This window comes from Leptidea sinapis, chromosome 1 (genome assembly GCF_905404315.1).
Source record: "Leptidea sinapis chromosome 1, ilLepSina1.1, whole genome shotgun sequence".
NCBI lineage: Eukaryota > Metazoa > Arthropoda > Insecta > Lepidoptera > Pieridae > Leptidea > Leptidea sinapis.
In genome coordinates, this window is record NC_066265.1 from 23,703,026 (window position 1) to 23,726,398 (window position 23,373).

Sequence of the window (23,373 nt, forward strand, 5' to 3'; positions counted from 1 at the left end):
AATATTTTTTTCAATTTATTCTTTGTTTGATTGTTTATCAACATTTAGTTCTATTATAATAATAATAAGTTGTTATATCAATAAATTATATCAATAAGTTAATTTGACTCTTCTTTGAAGAATGTTTAAAATTAAAAAAAAATATACTTAAAAACATAAAGGAAAAAATAATAATTAAAATATGAATAAAAAAATAAAAAAGGAGAATAATAACAATATCAATATAAATAAATAAATAAAAATTATGAATAAAATTACATTTATTTCGTTTTAAAATTCGCCCAGCGGTCGGGAACGGCTAGGCTATCTGTATATTATATATAATGAAAATGGTCTTTGTTTGAGGCTCTTTCCAGCCTAAATCTAATCTATAAGAATATCTGTAAGAACAAAGTACGTGTTATCTATGTACGTCAATCACTTGGCGATTGTTTCCAAAGTACTCTTAAGCATTCAGAATCAGTAGTATTGATAAAAAAGATACAGTAAAATTTTTTTTTATTCAATCGAATATTTTTGAGGTTCTCATGTGATACATTATTAAATTAAACTGGGCATCGGCGTGGAGAAGGTACTGAACATAATCCCTTTAGCTCACAATCGATCAAAAGCTATAAGCCTAAGTAAAACAACTTAGATACATAACACTTCTACAACTTTTGATAATAATATACTTTGACAGTTAAAATCTTTTTCAGTCAAACAAAAATTGTCAAAGAACATTAAGTGGAAATAGTTTTTAAAATAAATATTAAATATTGCGTTATTTTGAAGTAAATTGAAAAAAAAACGTTACTTGTCGCTTAGTGTTTTTTAACAGAAAAGCATTTAGAGCAACATTAACATACTATATGAGAAACAGTGTGAAAAAACCGCATTTTTTTTACGCAACAGCACTTTGATAAGGTGAACTTATCCATTGTCTTATATCTTTAAACGAGCGATTCTTGTATAATATATAATCTGAATCTCGGAAACGGCTCCAACGATTTTAATGAAATTTAGTGTACGGGTAGTTTCGGGGGCGAGAAAGCGATCTAGCTAGATTTCAATTTTAAAAAATGTAGTTTTATCCGCGTTTTAACCAGAAACAGCTACAATAACATCAGAATACAAAGGTAAATTTTGCCACTATATACAAGACTATAATAGCTCAGATGGGACATTGGGTGATCCTGAAAGCATCTTCTGCTTTCCATTTTCTTTTTTTTTTCAAGTTTTGTACATGCTTAAATTCGAGCAAGGTTCGGTCGTCCAGATATTATATATAATAACTTATGGATACATCTTTATCTCAGTATGTTTAAAATTAATTAATGCAGCATGGGTTTGCTTGTTCGTTTGTATCACAATTTATACCATTAATATGGTATTTGTGAATAGGCAACATTATAGACTTGATTCAACAATACCCATAATCTCTGTATACCAAGACCAACAAAAGTCTTTTATCCAGATATGTGCGCAAAGATGTTATTTTTATGATAAATACGAAAAGTCTTTGGCATCTTTACGGTCATTGCGTAACATAAGCTGAGCAGAAACTGCTCACAATTTAAACTGAATGGGAAATTTTTGTGATTTTAGCGATGATGACTGGGAATAGAAATACTGTCCTCTATGCTGTGATCTGTAAAAATCTTAGAGGCAATTTAATCTTAGATAAAACTAAGCAGGATAAAGAGAAAAGGTACCAATAATTCAGCTTGCAAGATTTGACCTTAGAATAAAAACATTGCAAGCTTAATAACAAGTTTGATAGAAAGAACATAATTTTTTAATGATTTAATGCCTAAAATGACTTTTGGATTATCTTAATCTCTAGATATAATAAAAACCACAATTTTACAGTCGTCTCCTTATCAGTTGTATGAATCAAGTGTTAAATCTTATCATTATATTAAATAACAATGAATTAATAATTTCTTATCTTGTTTTTGAAAATATGAGTCATGCAACAGCACGAAGACAACAGACGAGATTATGATTATTAATCAATAATATTATGTCACAATTTCACAGATATATACAGTTATTACCGATGCAACGATTTTCTTTAATTTTATTGCACGAAAGTGAGACGAGTCATGTAGTGCGCTAGATAAATAATAATGTGGGGAAGAAAATTCAAGATGAAGACTTCTTGACTACAAGACGGGAGCTGTTCCGGAGAACTTCCTCTAAAGTAAGTAATAAATCCAATGAAACAATGTCCTAACAATACTACGAGATACAGCCGTTCACGAAGTGCTTGCTGTTGATGTTATCGCAGTACGGATTCAAATTATCATGTTTACAATCAATAATAATCACTTTGTTTGGAATATGACTAATAACTTAATTTATGAATTAATATTGTTTTAAGTACAAGAAAATTCATAACAGAGCTTCATTACACATGGAGGAATGTTCCCTGCGAAACGATCGGAATTTAGTGGCAAAATCGGGTCGAAAATCTCTTCGTAACCCTCTCCAAAAGCTAAGTTAGCCCTTGGTGTCACCTTCATTGCTCCACCATAATATGACAGCCGTTCCCGAAATGACTTTGACTCATGAGTCAATGGACAATACCTCAACGGGCATACTCGCTGGGGTTATCCGTCGTATTCTGGAGAGGGCACAGCATTTGTTATCGCCGAGGATAAACTAGGCAAACAATACACTGAAAAACCTTTCCACAGTTTACGTGGACTTTTGGAACATCAGGAGATGGAGTCTTAACCACCAACTTAACTATCCACTGTCACCTTGAGATGACGGAGCTGGTCATCATATTACTCTCGCAATTCTACGAGTCTCTTAAGCAGCTCCAAAGTAGGCAGTTAGATACCCCGATACGTTACCCCGACACCCCATTTGTGGAAGCCAACAATTGTCTAGTCAGAAGTGAATTGCGCATCAAACGCATATGTTGCATAGCACCAACCACAACAACGCTTGGCACTACAAGTCAGCAGATTTGGAAATGATGCGTTCCATATACGCAACCAACCATTGCGGTAGAGTTTGTTTCCCTTCTTCTTAGTGCTTGTGCAGTCGGAGGAAATGATGAAACACAAAAGGACATAAGTCTTTTGCAAACAACAGGCATATCGAACTTGGGTATTGAAACTCGTTCTGAAATAAGCAATAATCTAGCCGGCATCATGATGGTTACCTGATGCCACTCATTGAACTGCAATACACCTCTTTAGCCCTCGAATATCAATAGGTACGGTGCCATTCAAACCGAACAGCAATAATGCTTCCATTACTTGCTTGATGTTAGAATAAGGAGCCGCTCTGGTACCCACCTAGCCGGCATCCTGTATAGAGATGACCCTAACTTGTAATCCTATTCCGTTAATTCACCCTCAATAAAACTTTCTTATGCTTGTCGACCCTCAAGTTACGTTGGGTTATAAACGTTGTTCACATAGTCTCCAAAGATGCGCATTTGATGTACACATCGTCCATAAATTTTGATAGTATTTAAATATGTGTATTAGCTTATAAGTTGTACATCCTTTATTTCCTATCGGAGGAAGGGTCAATTACAAGATCTGATTATATTCATATTTGCAGATAAACATCGATTTTTATCAAAACTTACATTGATTTAAATTTTTATCAATCATCATTAATGTCATCGAAGATAAAATGTAATTCCTTATAAATAACGGACTGTAATCAATTGTTACGAACTAATTATTAGCAATGTACCAAATTTTGCTATTATTTTGTTTAGTAACATTGGTTGTGGGAGGACAATCGCCAAATGCAGAATATGTCGAGGACTTAATAAAAGATACGGATTTTGGGTCAAGGTTTTCGGATAATCTGATAGAAGATGCTTTCCTTGATGCAGTAAGTTAAAAATTTCTTTTGTAAGGTCTTAAATATTTTAACTTTATATATTTTTTTAATTATTAATAGTTGTTGAAATTAATTTTGTTAGTCTACGACTTTATTTGCAGATAAGTTCACATGTACTTACTGAAACTGTTATAGTTACAAACAATCAATAAATAAAACTGTGTCCGTTTTATTCGTCCTGTGATAAGCATGTTTAAAGTCAGACTATATTTAAGAAATTCACACAGTTGGAAAAAGCACAGTATGCACATACCAGCGGTGTAATAAGTGGATTTGAAAAAAAAGTGTTTTTAGCAGAACAGAATTTTGCTCCCGTATTATAATGTCATTAAAACGTGAAAATAAAAAAAAACCATTTAAAGTATCATCCGTCTTTAAAAAAACTCTACTTTACTAATACTGTGTCCCTAGGATTTTTCTGCCTCAGAAAACCAAACTGTGAAATGAGGTTCTTTGCGCTATGTTTCCAGGCGAATACGACATGGGTTCCTAAAAGGCTGTGAACGCATTTTTGAATCCTCTAGTGTTAAAAAAGTGGGTGTGTGTGGCAATGATCACTTCACATCAAATTACCCGTACGCATGCAAGTCCCCCTCTTCCTCTTTTTCTTCTCTGGGAAGCCTTCAGGAGTTTTATGCCATCGACTTATCGCGATCGCTACGCGCTAGCCGAATGCAAATAGTTATACTTCTCACCGCTCACTTGTGAATTGCGCTGGGAGCAAGTAGGCGAGGCTAGGGGCTGGGCCAAAATCCCGAATCCTCAAGGACACTTGCTCGCAAAAAACCGCCAGTATGAATACATAGATCATAATTAGAATGAGAAACTTTAAGGCATCGGTTGACGCAGTAGGCCGTAAGCTGTCAATATAATGCCAGCTCGGTACGATCCCCGCCTACCGGATTTCGGATGTCGAATTCATATGATTCCTATAGTGTCACAAGAGAGTTACAATTACATACCATTACGCGAGCCGTATGTGTGCTCGTTTGTGGTCTTCTTCTATCAAAAAGAGTAAATTCGTAGTTTACATTCCTATAATATGTATTTCTTATGAAAATAAACAAGTAATAAAGTTTAAATTCAAAAATTTTTCCCCACACATGTTTCTCATTTGATTTGAATTATAAAATTTCCAGCCATAAGTTTTCTTACTAATAATGCAACTTTTTTATGAATAAAAAAAAGTAAAAGTAAACTGCAAAATACTTATATCAGCAGTATTCACTATAAATAAATAAAAAATCACTATAAATAAAAAGCACTTCTCGGCATGTCATAGTACAGTTCACTCCCGAGTATTTGCATTTATGGAGTGTATCTATGTAACAGCTTATTTTATTTTTTATATGACTTATTTCTCAAGACTTTGCCTCTAAAACGGACCAAAATGTTTAATCCAAAGGGATGAATCCTTCTGTCTGTCTTTATATAAATGCCAATCTTCAGCACTAATCAAGTGCATTACGTTGACTTCGAGTCAGACTTTTCACAAAAATGATGCTTTTTGACTCTTTGAAAAGATCAACTAACAGCAGGACGGTTATCGTCACCTTCATCATCATATCAGCCAGAAGACGTCCACTGCTGGACAAAGGTCTCCCTCAAAGATTTCCACGATTATTAGTCTTGTGGAGACCTTCCAACATTGCGTCTTCCGGTACGTGGTCGTCATTTGAGGACTTTTCTGCTCCACCGGCCATCTGTCCGTCGAACTATGTGCCCTGCCCACTGCCATTTCAGTTTCGCAATCATTTGGGCATTTAGTGACTTTGGTTCTCTTGCGTATCTCCTCATTACTGATTCGATCTCGCAGGAAAGCCGAGCATAGCCCTCTCCATCGCCCTCTGAGGCCCTCTTCCTCATAAGGCCATAGTTAGCGACCACGTCTGCATACCGAAAGTCATCACTATTATTATATTCAATAGCCTTGGTAGTGTTATATAAATATTATATAACTTGTCATACGTAGGATCTGCTTCACATTATAGACAAATAAAATTTCGACTTGGCTACTTGCGAATTATCTATCGAATAAAGATATCGATTGCGTTTGATACTAATTCATCGAAATTGCTAACCAGCAAACATACCTCCAAATAAATTATAGGAAAGACTAAGTAGCATATTTATTTGATGGTTAGTAAACCTACCTGATAAATGACTATAACTAGATAGAGTTTATAAACGTTTTTTTATCTTACCCTATTGAATCTGAATTAAAATTAAACGATTCATATAAAAATACTTCATAAATCAATATATTTCCAGGGAGGCTTGGCGAGAAAATATGGTTATCCATTTGAAGAACATTTTGTACCAACCCAAGATGGTTATGTTTTGGGATTACATCGCATACCGCATGGCCGCGATAGGAATAACATCCCTGGCCCAAGACCTGCCGTACTTGTCATGCACGGATTGCTGTCCACCTCCGCCGATTTTATAATCATGGGACCAGGGAATGCATTAGGTATGAAATAAATGTTTATGCCAATTATAGACAGCTGTCTTAAGCTGGCTCCTTTGCACAGGATGCCTATTTCTGCCGCAAAGCAGTAATGTGTAAACTGTACTGTGTTTCGGTCTGAAGGGTGCCATAGCTAGTAAAATTACTGGGCAAATGAGACTTAAAATCTATCGTCTCAAGGTGACGAGCGCAACTATAGTGCCGCTCAGAATTTTTGGGTGTTTGAAAAGTCCTGAGCGGCACTGCATTGTAATGGGCATGGTGTATCAATTGCCATCAGCTGAACGTCCTGCTCGTCTCGTTCCTTATTTTCAATAAAAAAATAATCTCGTGTAGACAGAATACACCTATAACGCGATATTATTTGGTAAAAGTTACAATTTCAAGAAAATTAACAAGAATGTTCCGGTTTTTAGCTTATATACTGGCAGAAGAAGGCTTTGATGTATGGCTTGGAAATGCTCGTGGTAGTCATTACTCAAGAAGACATATTCTACTTAACCCAAACGATCGGAGAGGATCCTTTTGGGATTTCTCATGGGATGAAATAGGAAACCTGGATCTTCCAGCTATGATTGACTATATTCTACTTCGGACTCGTTTACCGAGTATACATTATATAGGCATGTCACAAGGAACTACATCTTTCTTTGTAATGGGATCATTAAGACCGGATTATAGCAGAAAAATAACGTCAATGCATGCTTTAGCCCCCGTTGCTTACATGGCACACGTCAGGACTCCTCTATTTAAATTACTCGCCCCACATGCTGAAACAATTTCGGTAGGTTAAAACTTATTTTAATAACTGCAAAAAGGCTTCCATATTGATTCATAAAATGTTGTTAAAAATTCGTACAAGCAAATCAGTATAAATTATTATGACATAGTACGTCGTATTGTATATCTGATCATATGTCAAACGGCATGCTTCTGAATTCTCTTTAATAATGCCACAATTTGTTTGCGATATATTTATTATTATTTTTTAAATATATTAACACTTCTTCGATTTGAATGGACTCTTGGAATGCATTCATCGCCTCTTCAGGACTCCAAAATCGTGCACCTTTTATCGGATTTTAATTTTCAGATAAAAAAAATCACAAGGTCCGGATTGTATAGAATCAAAGTTAAATTATTTGAGGCCTTAAAAACTAATTATTTACCTTAAATAAGGCTTAAAATGGTGTTTGAATTGTTTAATCCGATGATGCATTATAAATAGCTATTCAACAATAAAACATATATGAAAAATAAAATATAGATATATATTATTTTCATCTGTAAACCTGTTAAACCTTCTGTGCTGTATTTATGGAGATCAAGAGAAAATTTTAGCCAAAAATCTATAGGTGGCGCATTATTAAATAATTTTATGGGTTTGGGTGTAACATAAAGTGACCCATGCTCATTCGTTGATGCTAACAAAAGAACAATTGAGATAAAATCGCTACCCTCTTGGGCCTTCGCCGAAATCGAATAAAATAACTATTATAGTCAATGGGCCCAGAAGTTCCTTTACGTTACATTTTACTTTGACCTGTTATCTGATATTAAGAAATTTTCTTTTAATCCTTAATCTTTTATAATTTTTCAGCGAATACTTTCGATCTTGGGAATGAAAGAAATACTACCTAATCATATGGTGTTCACGTTGATTGGAATGACGTTTTGCCGTGATGGTGCACCATTCCAGCCTCTCTGTTCTGCTCTCATTTTCTCCATAGCAGGATGGAACCCAAGCCAAATGAACTCTGTAAGTTTTTTCTTCAATATAAACCATAAAGTGATTTTTTCCTGTTGAAGTTATACTTCTCTAGGCGCGTTATGCAAAAATGATGAGAGTGGAATTTTAAGATGCGCGCGCATCACTGTAACACAAAACTAACAGGTTGAAGTCGGTTCCTAAAATTTTCTGACGTTTGCGTCATTCGTTATTTTTTTTTTTGGTTTCTTCGTCCATTGTTAGAACAGGCAAAGGGTTCAAGCCCATACAGCATTTTTACAAAATTGTTCTTTCTAAAAACGTACAATAGCACGAGGAATAAATCATTTTAATGATTTTTACTTTGTTAGGCCAAAGAAGTACAACTTCTTGCGTGCATACTTAAGTACACATACACATTTTGAAGTAAAGAAATGATCGAATAATAATGCGATAATCTTTTCAGACAATGTTCCCAGCTAAACTCGGGCATGTACCTGGAGGCTGTGCGATGAACCAACTCGTCCACTACGCTCAAAGTATCGTTGACAAAGATTTTAGACGTTTTGATCATGGAACCATTACCAATATCCTGAGATATGGTAGTGTTATACCTCCGAAGTATAACCTATCTCAGTTAACAGCTCCTGTATTCTTGCATTATTCATTATCTGATCCATTGGCTGATCTTAGAGATGTTGACAGACTCTATTCGGAGATTGGAGGACCAGTACAAAAGATCAGAGTACCGTACGATACTTTTAGTCATGTAGACTTCATGTGGGGTATTGATGCAAAAGAATTAGTATTTGATCGTGTTATAGAAATAATGAAAGGATTCGAAATTAACAATATATGATTTTACTAAATTTTTTGTTTCATTTTAATAGCTATTATGACAAAGATACCAGATGGCTCACTTTAATCTATATTTTTAACAAATTTTATTCATTAGGGTCCACAAATAGTGATTTTTTATGACAATAAGGGACGAAGAGAGCAGGACGTTTAGCTGATGGTAATTGATACACTCTGCCCATTACAATGTAGTGCCGCTCAAAATTACTGAAAAACCCAAAAATTCTGAGCAGCACTACAACAGCATTCGTCACCTTGAGACATAAGATATTATGTCTCATTTGCCCAGTAAACACAATAATGCTTACTATCTGTAATTGTTTCACGGTAGAAATAGGCGCCGTTGTGGTACCCATAATCTAGCCGCAAACCTGTGCATAGAAGCCTTCCACTGGTATATCATATTTTAGACCTTACTAACTAATACAACATTAATAATTGATACGAAATGTACAACTAGCACCGTCAACCACAGATGGTAATATGCAAAACTTGAGAACTTCAAGCTACATACACTAATTAATAAAATTGATAAAAATATAAAAACAAATCAGTTTTTTTTTAATATTTACAGGGTCAAGGTCAAAATAACATTACCAACATATTATGGATATTTCTAACAGTAATCGGTTTTTCTCTCTACAGTTATTATAATTGTGACAAACAAATTAAGTTTACATAGTATGAAATAATTGCTTTGAGAAGAAGAAAAACAATCATAAATTATTCCATAAATGCAAATCTAGATGGCATTAAATTATTATTACAAAAGATAAAGAAGGGCGTTGTTTTAATATTTTTAAACTTTAATTCTTAGATACTTAGATTAAGGATTGGTGTCCGCCGAGCTCCAACTAGATACCGCAGGCGTAGTCGCAAAGTGTAGCAACTAATACTAACCAACCAATTGCTAATAATTGAAACTAAAATGTTGGGTTGCGGGATAAAACTTTGTAAAAATAATACTACAAGAAATAAGAAAAGCACTGGGATCACATAATTCATAAGTAAGTATTTTGTATTTTATTAACTTCAATGTAAATAGGTTTATAAATACATTTGACTAATAATACTAAAATAGAAAGACGAAATATTGTTACTAATATATATGGAGATTTCTCTGAACTAAATAAATAAATAAAATAGCACGAAGCGTATGTTACAAAATTAGAAAGATGCCATTGAGATGCCACGCACCCAAGCATCTAATAACAAAAATCTATTGTTCGTAGGTAGTGCGCTATCTAGTTGGAGCACAGAGGTGACCAATCTCAGCTTTAATTCTTAGACAATTTAGTTGCATAAATTATTTAAGCTTTAATTAATATGTATTTTTTTTAATGAAAATAAGGGACAAGACGGGCAGGACGTTCAACTGATGGTAATTGATACGCCCTGACCATTACAATGCAGCGCCGCTCAAAATTATTGAAAATCCCAAAAATTCTGAGCAGCACTGCAACAGCACTCGTTACCTTGACACAAAAGATGACAAGCCTGTTTTTCCCAGTAGTTTCACTAGCGACGGCACCCTTCAGGCCGAAACACAGTAATGCTTACACATTACTGCTTCACGGCAGAAATAGGCGCCGTTGTGGTATCCATAATCTAGCCGGCCTCTGGCGCAAAGGATCCTCCCACTGGTAAATGTCATGGTCATGATATGACAGAAACAACAACATAATGTGTAACAAAAGACTGCAGGCTGTCATCAGAGTAATCAAAATGAACAAAAAAGTGGAGCCAATTGATATAATAAGGTCATTAGCATCACCATCCGTAGAAGCATCTCATTAATATGTGATAAAGAAATCCATAACATAAGAAACAATGTGTAAAAATGTTAATTTGTATCGCCATAATCAGTATATTATTCAACCTAATCACAATATTATCATTTATGGACCAAAGGCCGAGTTACTCCATTGTTTTATTGCTTTTTACTTTGTCCAGGTAATAATATGATTGTTTGACCCTTACCTGCATGTCGGCATCCTTGAATAACCAGACACATGTCGAGTCGCCTCCCGTTTGTGATCATCCTTCTGGTGTCACTAGTCCCAATTGGATACGACCTTCTGGGCTATATTATCTCCCCCCAAGAGAAAGTCACCTCCAATGAAGGCTTAGCGGGCACTTGCCCAAAGCCAACGTCAGGTGGTGTTAAGTGGGTAGGCACGTACATTTCATGTGCGTCCCACATAACCAACGCAGCCGGCTGCGTTGATATCTATAAGCATTGACCATGTCCCTGCCATCGTTATCCCGGGGAGTAGCACTTTCTCCTCTGTCTGGGAGCAAAAAATACCTGCAATCGCCTGGTGTACGCGCACGCCAAATGCACTTAATCATTCGATCATATTTTAGGGAAGCGAAGGACACCGACCATGATTTCGCAACACCAAATATAGTACTAAAGTATTGGCTCAAAAAGAGTTTGAAACCAGTAAAGTATTCAGACTAAATAGTCTACTGTAGAGTACTTGCAGAAATACTCGTAACCCTCTTGGGTTTTCTAGTTATGGGTATTAATATACCCATAACCAGAATACTATGATGCTATAAACAGACACACAAAGATATACAAGTTAGACTTATCACTTTATAACCCTACTAGCTGTTACCTGCGAATTTGTCCGTGACGAATAGTTACGATGGGCAGCATTTTTGATTTGATAGAATACTTTGCAAATAATACACACACAAATTGCACTTTACGCCCGCTCAGCGCTCTTCTACAATACAGCGTATATTCCTTGTCTCTTTAATAGTATTTCCCTGTGAACTTTAATCTCCTATTTCATGTTTTCATTGAAAAATTTAGGCTACATGGGGATCCATGTAGCTCAAAGTTTCAAATATACTCGAACAAACACTTATAAACTACTTCTTATGAAGTACCTAAAGAAAAAGTTTCATGGTTTTATCTCCCTTATTTTTACCTGTTTATGCCCTTTTTAAAAAAAAAATGTAACTTATGTCCTTTATCAAGGTCTAGTCTATTTTTGTACCAAATATAATCAAAATCGATTTCGGAGTTAGGTGTGAAAGCGTGGCGTTGTTCGGACCTCCATACGAATTTTCATCCCCTATTACATCTTTACACAGGTCTAAATTATTTTAAAAATGAGAAACAAAATATTATTACAAGTAAATCTTCTTATCAAGTGCCAAAATACAAAATTTTATGGTGAGATCTTCGATAATGACGATTTTCCATACAAACTTTCATCCCCTATTTCTTTTTCAAAGCTGTATTCTATCTCAAAACTAAATTTCAACAAAACAGGTTCAGTGGTTTAGGCGTGAAAGCGTAACAAACAAACTTACATTCACATTTATAATATTAGTAGAGATTTTGTGTCGGGAATTCAAAACAGGTCAATACAGTTCTAATTTAAAAAAATCACTATTTTTATGCCTGTCTAATTTGTTTCTGAAAATAATCATAATCCCAGACGCTGTCTCTGCAGTTGTGATATAATATACAAATTAACATTAACGGAATCTGAGTAATTTATGTAAAACAGTTGAGAACTTTAACCTAATCATTTTGTTTTTAATTATGACTCAATTCTTACATAGTATTTAACCATATAAGTTGCGTACTCAGCAGTTTGATCTTAGATTTAATTCATTCATTATCAAGCATGCTGTGGCAATTGCTGGTAGTTTTGTTGTTACTGTGGTATTTCTCAAAGATATGGAAAATAAAAACTATAATAACTGCAACGCGAAAACTAAGGAACAAGTACATAGCTATTCCTTTTTTGGGACATTCGTACTTGTTTGTGGGTGATAATGAACGTATGTGAATTTTTTTTTTTTAAATTTTATCTATAAATGTACTCATGTGTTTATTTTATGTGTTTGTCCATTGAACCATCTGTGTTTCAATTAATCGTGTATAGTCAGCACATTAATTTTATCTACGTGTCAGCTTTGTGATTAATTTGTGTCTTACTGTAGAGTACTAAATGTATTGTTATCATAAATATCCACAAAACAAAATGGTCTCCTCCAACAAAGGTGGTGGTGATTTTATTTCAGTTCAAGTTACAAGTAAAATCTATTTTTTGCAATGTCTCATATATCTACTAGGGTGGGCTTTTCACGATTGGGATGTTGTTTGATTTGCAAGATGTTTTCGCATAGGTAATTGTCAAGAACCGCGTCCCAATTGATTAAGTAAATTAAGATTAAGAGCAGTGTTGGTAGAAGTGAACAATCGTGCTCAGATCGTATATTTCTGAGGTGAACATTGGTGCTAATTCATTTATTGCCAAAGTCATATTCAAAAGGAAAGCAGTCCCGTACTCATGGGGCTCAACTTTTGTCCACACAAAAGCTATAAAATATTAGAGCTCTGATCCGGATAACTATAACCCTATTGCTATTACCCAATTGCTCTCCAAAATGATGGAAAAATAATTAACAGCCAGCTCTTGGTATAACCAGAGAGTCGCCAGTTGATCAACGATCGATAGTATGGCATTCTCCAAGGTCAACCGAGAAGAGATCTTCTGGTATACCATATACATAAACGGTTGGCGTCTTTCAAAAGTATCTGACTAATGCGAAGGCCTTCAATAGTGTAGGGCACTACGAAAAAAACCGAAACACGTGAAAGTTGGAGTTCTTGAAATCTATGTGCTAGCTCCTACACTGTTTCTTCTGTCTATCAATAATATGTAGTATGCCTTCAGCATTCATGTTTACGCAGATCATATGACAGTACTGCAGATGCCGTTTATACCGGCCATACATGTCTCTCTCGGGAAATAAACGACAAGAAGTGGAAGTGGAACTTCTTAATTTTAACAAATCTCTAATTTTTGAAATTCTCAAATTTTATCATTATTACTTTATATATTTTACTACGGTCACTTGTACGTTACCTTTTTCAAGACACTGAGAAAACTTAGTATTTTTTTTTATCATTTCCTTATTTTTTTTATTGCTTTGCACTTTATTAGGCAGGGTGTCCCACAGGGTGTATGTCTTGCTCATCTCGACACATCTTTATAAATATAATTCTTCTGGACGTGTGTTGACAGTGAACTCCTCCTAAGCGGCTGGACCGATTTGAATGAAATTTTCTGTGTGTGTTCAAGTGGATTCGAGGATTGTTTAGATTCACAATTGAACTAGCTTCTAAGTAGCACCAATTTTGATGATCTTTTTGTGGTTTAGATTCTCAATTCAGTCCATATATAATTCTCCTGCTCATGTGTATGGTAGTGAACTCCACATAACGGCCGAACTGGCTGGATTTTATAAATTTAAGATGTGTGTGTACAGGACAACGTGTTTCGGTTCCGCTAGTATTTATATAAAATACTCCAGCTTCTTGTGTTAAATATTAACCAACACTGTGTTTATGGTCTAAATATTTCAGGTCATATGAACGTTTTCAAAATGTTTTCTAAGGAAGCAATGAAGAACAACTACAACATGACATCTTTTTGGCTTGGCATGGATCATTATACAGGTATGTATTCATCTTTTATTTGCTTAAAACTAATTCGATTATTTTTGAATTGAAACGTCTTTGTTGACGTATAGGTTAAGTCTTATTGCAGTGTTAACAAAAATCGTCACAGTTTCCGACGCCATCTTGAGTCACATTTTCTGTCACTTTGGACCGTCACGGCTCCATGTTAATTACTTAAACTTGAGGAGTAACTTATAAAGAAATATTTTAATGATAACACGTGATATAATAAATGGACTTATTGGAATTAATTTAAAATAGTGAAAGTGAAATATATTTTTTTATTGATTTGAAAAATATCACGTGATTGTGATTTTATATTAGTTTAATCAAAGAGGATGTAAATATTACGTAATAAGAGGCGGGATTGCCTAAGTAAAAATGGAAATTTACTTTAGTATGAAACGTGCAGTGATTCGACATAAGTTTAAAATCGTAGTAACTAGCCGATACCCGCGACTTTGTCCGAGTGCACACATGAAAAAGTGTCTTTGTTTCAAAAAAATTATTAGTTGTAAATTAAATGAAGTTATAACAATATTTTTTTCTAGATCAGGGCTAAATGTCTAAGGAATAAAACTATAATTATTAAAATCTATCCAATAGTTTTTCCATGATGCGTGCATAAATGAAAACCTCTATCATTTTATTTATAATGATATATATTATTTGATTTCTTTTTGTTTGAGTGGAAAAGTCATAGGACAGTAACATGTATGAATATTGTTCATCCGTTTAATATCTCAATTCGATTCGATAATTCAAAAATCTTCGAAGGACTGTGTCGTGGGGCGGGTCGTTCTGGTCCATGTACGCGAGAGGTTGCTGCTTTGTGTAACTTATCGAACCTGTAATGGCGAACTATGCTGTTATTAACGTATTAGTATTAAAAGCGTGATGCTTTTTTATTTTTTTAAATAATTTAAATGTTGATACAACGTAGTTGGATGGACCTATTGTACTTAATAGCTTTTTTGAGATTTAATTACTTAGGTCATTTAACTACACACATTTTAACTTAGTCAATTAATTCGAAACGTTTGAATTCTGTCTGTCAAAACCCCTTACCTCGGGAACGCTTGGAGGTTTCAAGTTAAAATTGAAGCTGTGAATAAATCAATTCACAGTTGGCCCTGATGGCAACTCTGGCCCATATGGCTAAAGAGAAAGCCGATCTGCTGTGCGCTCTTTTTGCCTGCAACTCAACGCTTGTCCATGAAGGAAAAACACCGCCGACCATTACGCGGTTTCTGAGCTCTATGCCTGAAGTACAGTTCAGAAAGAAAACTGGTGGGCGAGCTCTGTTTTCGTTGGATGTCTAGAAGTCGAGTGGGCCGGATGGCATATCTCCAATCGAGCTTAGAAGTTGACGCCCGTGCTAACGGGTTTATTCCGGCACTCTTACTCAAAAGGCGTAGTGCCCGACTCATGGAAGTCAGCCCTTATCAATCCGATTAAAAAAAGGAGACAGTTCGGATCCAGCAAACTAGAGGCCTATTGCTATTACCTGCCTGCTCTCCAAAGTCATGGAGAGTATAATTAAGCCCCAGCTCTTGGTAGTACGGCTTTTACGATAGTCGGTCGGCTTATCGAAAATTGGCTTCAAAGAAGCTGGGCTTCATAAATAGAGCACGGCAATACTTCAAGCAGGCCCACATTCTAGCGCTCTTCAAAGCGCATGTCCAGCCACATATGGAATAATGACACGTCCTGAGGATGCCTCGTGTAAGCGAAACACGTGTCGAATTGTTTAATGACAAATATTGGCGGAATTAACACTAAAGAAAACTCAAATCATTTGGATAATTATGGATTTCCGCAAAGTAAGGCCTACTTCAATAAATTTTCAAATTACTACCCACTAATTATTCAAGTTCTATTGATTCAAGCACCATTGTCATTTATTTACATATATAGTGTTGATGACGATCAAGGAAAAAGCAATTTATTAAAAATATGTGAAAAGTCATTACTGAAAAAGCCTATATGACTGCGTCTTGACTGCGTCCACCATGAAACTTTACTCCTAAACTAAAGCATTATGGAGTGAAAAATAGAGCCCTAAATCTATTCAAATCATATTTAAGCGAAAGAATTCAGATAGTCGATGTAAATGGCAAACGGTCTTCGGGTAAACCTGTGGGAATAGGTGTTCCACAGGGTTCTATTCTCGGTCCTTTCTTGTTTGTTATATATATTAACGATCTATCATTTGTGGCAGATGATAGCCATGAGATTGTATTATTTGCTGATGATACTTCACTTATTTTTAAAGTGAAGCGACGTGCAGATATTGATAACGAGGTAAACAATGCAATCTCAAAGATAGTGCGTTGGTTTGAGACGAATAATCTGCACGTAAACAGTAAAAAAAACAAATACGGTTTATACACATTATACCAAACACAGCGGAGGTACAAACCAACGTACTTATTAATGACCAGAGATTGGAACTTGTGGACGCTACGGTCTTCTTGGGTATCACGTTAGATAGAAAGCTTCAGTGGGGTCCACATATTGCCCATATAGCAGATGGACTCAGCTCTGCGGCATATGCAGTTAGAAAGATTAGAGAGTACACGAATGTTGCGACCGCTAGATTAGTGTACTTCAGTTATTTTCACAGCATCATGACGTACGGTATTTTACTATGGGGTCATCCTGCTGACATTGATATAGTGTTTGCTCTGCAAAAGAGAGCTGTTCGTGCTATATATCAACTTGGTTATAGACAGTCTCTCAAAGAAAAATTTAAAGAAATCAATATTATATCATAAATATTATGACTGTTTATTGTCAGTACATTTATGAAAATTTAATATACGTTCACAAAAATCATTCACTAGAAATAAGGGATTGCTTGTAACTAATTCTAGTGGGCTTCATAAGATAAATTATAGCTTTAAGGGTAAATGTATACACTTCTATAATAAAGTCCCAGCCACTGTTCAGGCATTATCTATAAATAAATTTAAATGTTTTATAAAATAATGGCTCCGTCGTAAATCCTATTACTCCACTGCTGAATATCTAAATGATCGGATAGCCTGTGACGAGATTGTGATTATTTTATAGCGATAAAAATGACTGTACAATATTGTATATTTTTATTAAAAAGAGCGCAAAAAAAATTCTGGGAGAGTTTCATGCGCCGCTTCTTCTCTCTCAGAGCGCCATTTGTTTCCGAAGCGGTAGTAGTATCTAGTAGTTATCAGAAATGACATCAAAAAGAATTATAATGGAATCAATTTTGAAAAAATAAATGCCTTTTATGCCTTTTTATGTTTAAAATATCAAACTAGCATTATACTAAGTCGGGCCTGTATTTTAATATTAGTTACTTCCAGAGACATTGTGTTTTACTGTTACTTCACAGTACATAAATATATATATATAATAGATAAAGTATCAAAACTTAATTTTCAGTGTTGCGATCCCAATTCTTATTTTATTTCCCGCTTATTTCGTCTGCCACGACTCGCTGGCCAGACTCTAAATAAACAATTTATTAAAAAAGTACAAAAATTTGCTGACATGCGAAGAGAATAATGCTTACATAATTAGTCTTTTAAAAAACGGATAATTATTATGCTAGTAGTATTTACGTCAATTGTAATTCCGGATGCTATTTTTATACACTATCATAGCTTAATAGCAGGTATATTTTTGTTACGCTATACGGTCACATTCATTACTGTAACCGTAATGAGCGTCTTGATAGGAGCAAAAACGATTAAACTAAATGAATCACTTTTAATAAAAGTCATGTTACGAATTCTTTGTTCAACGAGTTTTTGGTCGGAGCGTTAAGCTGTTTTCAGACTTCTCTTATAATGATAGGGGTTAAAGTAGGAAATTGCAGTTTTATTATAATAAGTACTACGAGTAGCACCTTCATTGTTTGAGATTTTCGAGTGAAAGTTTTTTCACATGGTAACCTGAGTATATATATATTTATTATAAACAAAGTATCAAAACTGTTATCTACATAATTTTCAGTGTTGCGAGCCCAATTTTTTTTTTTGGTTTGGGCGTTACGCTCTTTTCAGACTACTCTATAATAATTGGGGTTAAAGTATAAAATTGCCGTTTTATTGTAATAGGTACATCGAATTGACATAGACCCATCATGTTTTGAGATTTTTGAGTGAAATTTTTTACACATGGTACCTAAGAAGATCTTCATTTAAAAATTATGCAACATTCGACTATCGACTTTCAGTTGTTTTATTTAGCTTGGACAAGAAATATGAATACTTCGAGTGATTTTTGAATACGAGTTCCGACGTGGAACTAACGAGGCAGAATCAGCTCGCAGTACCAGCTCGCAGTATCAATGTTGCGTTTGGAGATGGGATTGCTGCTGCTGAACACACCATGCGATTTTTGCTGAAACGCTTTCTTGATGGAAACTTTTATTTGAAGATTGAACCACGTGGAAGACCACCCACATAGGTGAATAACAATGACTTGAAAGAAATGGTGGAAGCCAATCCGAGCCAATCTACCCAGGAATTAGCGGCATGGTTAAACGTTACCTTACCACAAACATTGAATCATTTGGGTCAACTCAATAAAATATAATAAAACAAAACTACGTTTAATAAAACCGACTTCAAAAACTAAAAAGTATGAAATAACTCAATAAAGATTTAATTTAATACACCTATAATGCAAACCTTTAACATTAATAAAATACTAGTATTTATATGTGCTATCTAATAATAAGTTTTAAGCTCTGTTCAAACTGAGGCGAATAACGCGAGGGACGCGGGACGGAAGTCGCTCGCGCCGATTGTGTCAGCTAACTTGTATGGACGTGTTCAAATTGACGCGAGATCAAGTTGAAGCGAAACAAAAGCGTGACTGTTTAGTCTCACAATACATGATGTTTCTCCAATGAAGAACCAAAAAAGAACGCGGGAAGTCGCGTCAGTTTGAGAAGCTAAGGCTAGGGTTACTATGGATGCGAGTTCTGACGGATTCGTCAGAAGAAACAAACGCCTGGTATCCAATGACAGTGTTTACACTGGCAACGACGAACGCGTCAGAACATGCACGACGTCGTCAGAACCACTCGAGCGTTCAAACGAGTTTGATTTTTTCGCACGACCTGTGTCTGCGAATTTCTCAGTCTCGTGTACGAGAACAGGTGTTTGTGGGATTTGAGATACAAAAATTATCACAACAGAGATATTTCTCGGCAAAAGTGGCAGAAAGTTGCTACAGAACTCAACACTAGCAAGAAGTACAATTTTTTATTAATTTAATTTAAATATATATTATAAATATAAATTTAATTTTGATATGGGGTTTACAATAATTAGGTACATGAGCAATTAGAATTAATGTTTACATTTTATCTATCAAGAACATGACTTGTAGAGCTATAGATTATTACAGTAGGTTGTATTGAAACGGAATTTCACCTGCTGGACTAACAAAATAATTTTTCAAGGTTTCTCTAGTCTCATTCGCGCTTCTTCCGTAGTGATTATATCTCCGTGAAACTGGCACATTGTGTAGGGACTCAAAGTCCACCTCGGGAATATCAACGGAAGTAAGACCTTCTTTATAGATGCCAAATCAAATTCATCAAATTCGTCCATCTTCGCTGGATGGCAGAAACGAACTGACTATCACAATAACAGAAGACGCGCACAGTGTAAGCGAGTATGTCCGAAATCCTCGTCAGAACAAATTTTCGTCAGAACTCGCATCCATAGTAACCCTAGCCTAAGCGAGCGAGCGAATTGCTCTAAAACGCGACCCGCGTCCCGCGCGTTATTCGCCTCAGTTTGAACAGAGCTTAAAGTCGGTGCCACAGCTGAATATCTAAGTGATCAGACCGCCAGGGACTAGATTATGATTATTTTATAGCAATAACAATGTACAATATTGTATAATATATTAAAAAGAGCGTAAAAAATTAATATTGGGAGATTTTCTTGCGCCGCTTCGTCTCTCTCAGAGTATTTTGTTGTTTCCAAATCGGGTGCAGTTAGAAATTACATCAAAAAGAATTCTAAAGGAATCAATTTTGAGAAAATAAATGCTTTTCATGCCATTTTAGAAATAATACTCCAAAAGTACGAAAGTGACCTAGGCCAACAGCAAGAAATGGATTTCAATATAAATCTCGGTTTGTCACTTTAGGATTGTGATTGAATAATTATAAAATCTGTTTATAATCAAAAGTCAAAATGTAAAAAAATCTTTATTCACTGTAAAACTTTATAAGTTATTTAGTGCAAGTCAGGATGAAGTACAAAAGTTACAATAATATTCAAATAAGTATAACAATATTCATTAACAAAATTTAGAACATTAATACCAACTATCTTTATCATTCAAATAATTTTCACATTATAATAGGCCTTACATGTTAATTTATTTTTTACGATACATTGAATTTTTTAATTGGTAATATTTTAATATCATTTGGGAGTTTATTATTAGCTATTTATGCAACTGTTGTGTAATAAGGGGTAATTAAACACGAATGTGGATTTATCTAGATAATAGTATATAGATAATAGTATAACATGAGTGTTTTAATACCTAATTATCAACAGTTGCATACAAGACTTTATCTACACCCAGAATATGAATCGTCTAAAAGATTCTGAAACAGCTTACTGCTAACATTAAAACACCAGTCCTAGTAGTAACCTAATATCATCCATTACTGATTATACACAAATAAACTAAGTATTAATGAAACAATTATTTATTTTAGTAGTAATTTACATTTTGTAAAGTTCAATAATTAAAATTCACTCGAATATGATGTTCTTTTGCAGCGTTTAAAATGAATCGCTCATTTTTTGTAAACAAAACAATAAAATTATCGAAGAAAAGTGGCGGGGATTCGAATAACGCGCGACGTTTTGGTTGTGTGGAACGCGCGTAAACTAAAATGTTCTTTTTTTGAAATTCATACGGATACCACGCATCGAGCAATAAGAATGTGGCTGTCTGTTGAAACTCTTTGCGCGTGAAGGATATCGAAAAAAAAATATAGGAGTGTTGTTATGAAATTCAGTACAACATTACAACACTCGTTTGGATGATGTAATGGTTATTAGAACATTGGGTGTTTTAATGTTGGCAATAAGAGGATTTAAAGCATGGGTGTAGATAAAAAATATCACACAATCCACTTTAAAAGTATTGTAATTAAATATATTATGAAAAAGCTAGTAATCAAGCATTAAGTATCTTCGTATAAAGAAAAAAATGGTACTGATATAGATATATACATATGATATCTCTGTATATGTATATATCTCTGTCTATATAATTAACTCGATTGCATGAAGTCATAATTGTTGCTTGTCATAATTTAAAATGATTGTTATTTATTCATAGCGAGATGTATAATTAATTGGCTGGCGATTTTATTGCGATTGATCTTTAGCATTATATTATATATCTATAGACTTACAAGATTTAGATAGGCAGCGTGTGCGATATTCGGCTGGGGGGGGGAGAAGAAGAGTTCGAGTCATTCAAATGTTGTAAGCAAAGAAAAGTCAATTTTATATTACTATGCTATACTATATTACTATTATCTATATGACTAGCTGACCCAGCAAAAGTTGTATTGTCATATAAAGTAATAAATAATTAAAATTTTTGGGGTATAAAAAATATATAACGACCTATTTTCAGACCTATCGTACATAAAATTTATCGTACTTCAATAATCATTATATTCCATTGCCATCTTGCAGCCCTATGGCGGATTTGTGGAAGGACCAGAATAGTATTAAAATCGGGATACAAAAATAGTTGTAGATCGTAGAAGGACTTTCAGTTACATTTTTTTTTCAATGCTGAAACATTATAAAATAAAAAAAAATGTGAAAAAAAAATAGTTAGGGGTACCGACCCCTAGGGTACCACCAGCAGTATTATCAGTAAAGGGTATGAAAAGTAGATGCTGGCCGATTCTCAGATCTTAAAAAAATTTCTAAAAAATCTTCATAAAATGAAAACTATGTAAAATTCTTATGGTACCAAATGGCATCTATTTCGCATCGCACTAAAGAAGAATTATGTAAATCAGAATATAAATCTCAGAGTAGTCGGTGTACATACATAAAAAAAATACCGATCGAATTGAGAACCTCCTCGTTTTGGAAGTCGGTTAGAAAAAATATGTAAAATGGTTACCTCATGACTAGACTGATCTGCGAAAAAAAAAACGCGTGTTGAAACTTGTGTTGCCTTGTTAAATCGATACAGAAATGAAGGAATAGTGGATCGAATTGTGACATGCGATGAAAAGTGGATTCTTTATGATAACCATAAGGGAAAAATACAATGGCTGATCCCAGGTCAAACGCCGTAACATTGCCCTAAAACAGAGCTTACCAATAAAAAGGTAATGTTAACTGTTTGGTGCTCTCAGCATGGTGTTATTCACTATAGTTTTCTCCGATCTGGTCAAGAAATAACGGCAGATGTCAACTGTGCCAAAATCCGAACAATGATAGCAAAACTAGCAGTGAAACAGCCCCGACTTGTGAATCGATCTTCACCATTATTGGACGTTATCCTTGATATATAGACATGTGTATCTTTTACTGATACATAATTATGATACGATATTAATATGCTTATCACTTACTAAAATAAAATAAATTAAGTAATTAATTTAATACTAAGGTTGATTAGCATGATTATTTTTTATTACAGTTGTCGTAGAACCAAATTTATTTGAGTTGTTCTCCAAGGAATGCTTAGAGAAAACGAGATTCGCGAAATTTGCAAGATCGCTCATAGGCAATGGATCAATATTTGCACCTGGTAAGTACTTTTGAATGTGAGATTTTTATTCGCGTTAATTGTCACAACATAATATTTATTTCCAAAAAATCTCCACTAGTGTCATACCACCATTAAAATCACAGAATAGGTACATATTCTTACACAAATAAAACTGAAAAATAACGTTTATGAACGATTTGGGGCTCGAACCCG

The 23,373-nt window shown here is 34.6% G+C and overlaps 2 protein-coding genes across 2 annotated transcripts in view; both read left to right on the plus strand.

Annotated features, from left to right (window-relative positions):
- The first annotated feature begins 3,618 nt into the window (after positions 1–3,618).
- On the plus strand, positions 3,619–8,902 carry LOC126969967 (lipase 3-like). The gene is made up of 5 exons (XM_050815610.1): positions 3,619–3,846; positions 6,127–6,328; positions 6,742–7,109; positions 7,926–8,084; positions 8,500–8,902. Exons 1-5 carry the CDS (start codon positions 3,697–3,699, stop codon positions 8,890–8,892), a joined length of 1,272 nt encoding a protein of 423 aa, XP_050671567.1. The 5' UTR covers positions 3,619–3,696; the 3' UTR covers positions 8,893–8,902.
- A 3,639-nt stretch (positions 8,903–12,541) lies between these two features.
- LOC126969743 (cytochrome P450 4d8-like) overlaps positions 12,542–23,373 on the plus strand; it is a 30,438-nt gene continuing 19,606 nt past the window's right edge. The window contains exons 1-3 of the mRNA XM_050815307.1: positions 12,542–12,698; positions 14,290–14,382; positions 23,089–23,199. Of these exons, the coding sequence (XP_050671264.1) occupies positions 12,542–12,698; positions 14,290–14,382; positions 23,089–23,199 (361 nt within the window). The remainder of the gene's footprint in view (positions 12,699–14,289; positions 14,383–23,088; positions 23,200–23,373) is intronic.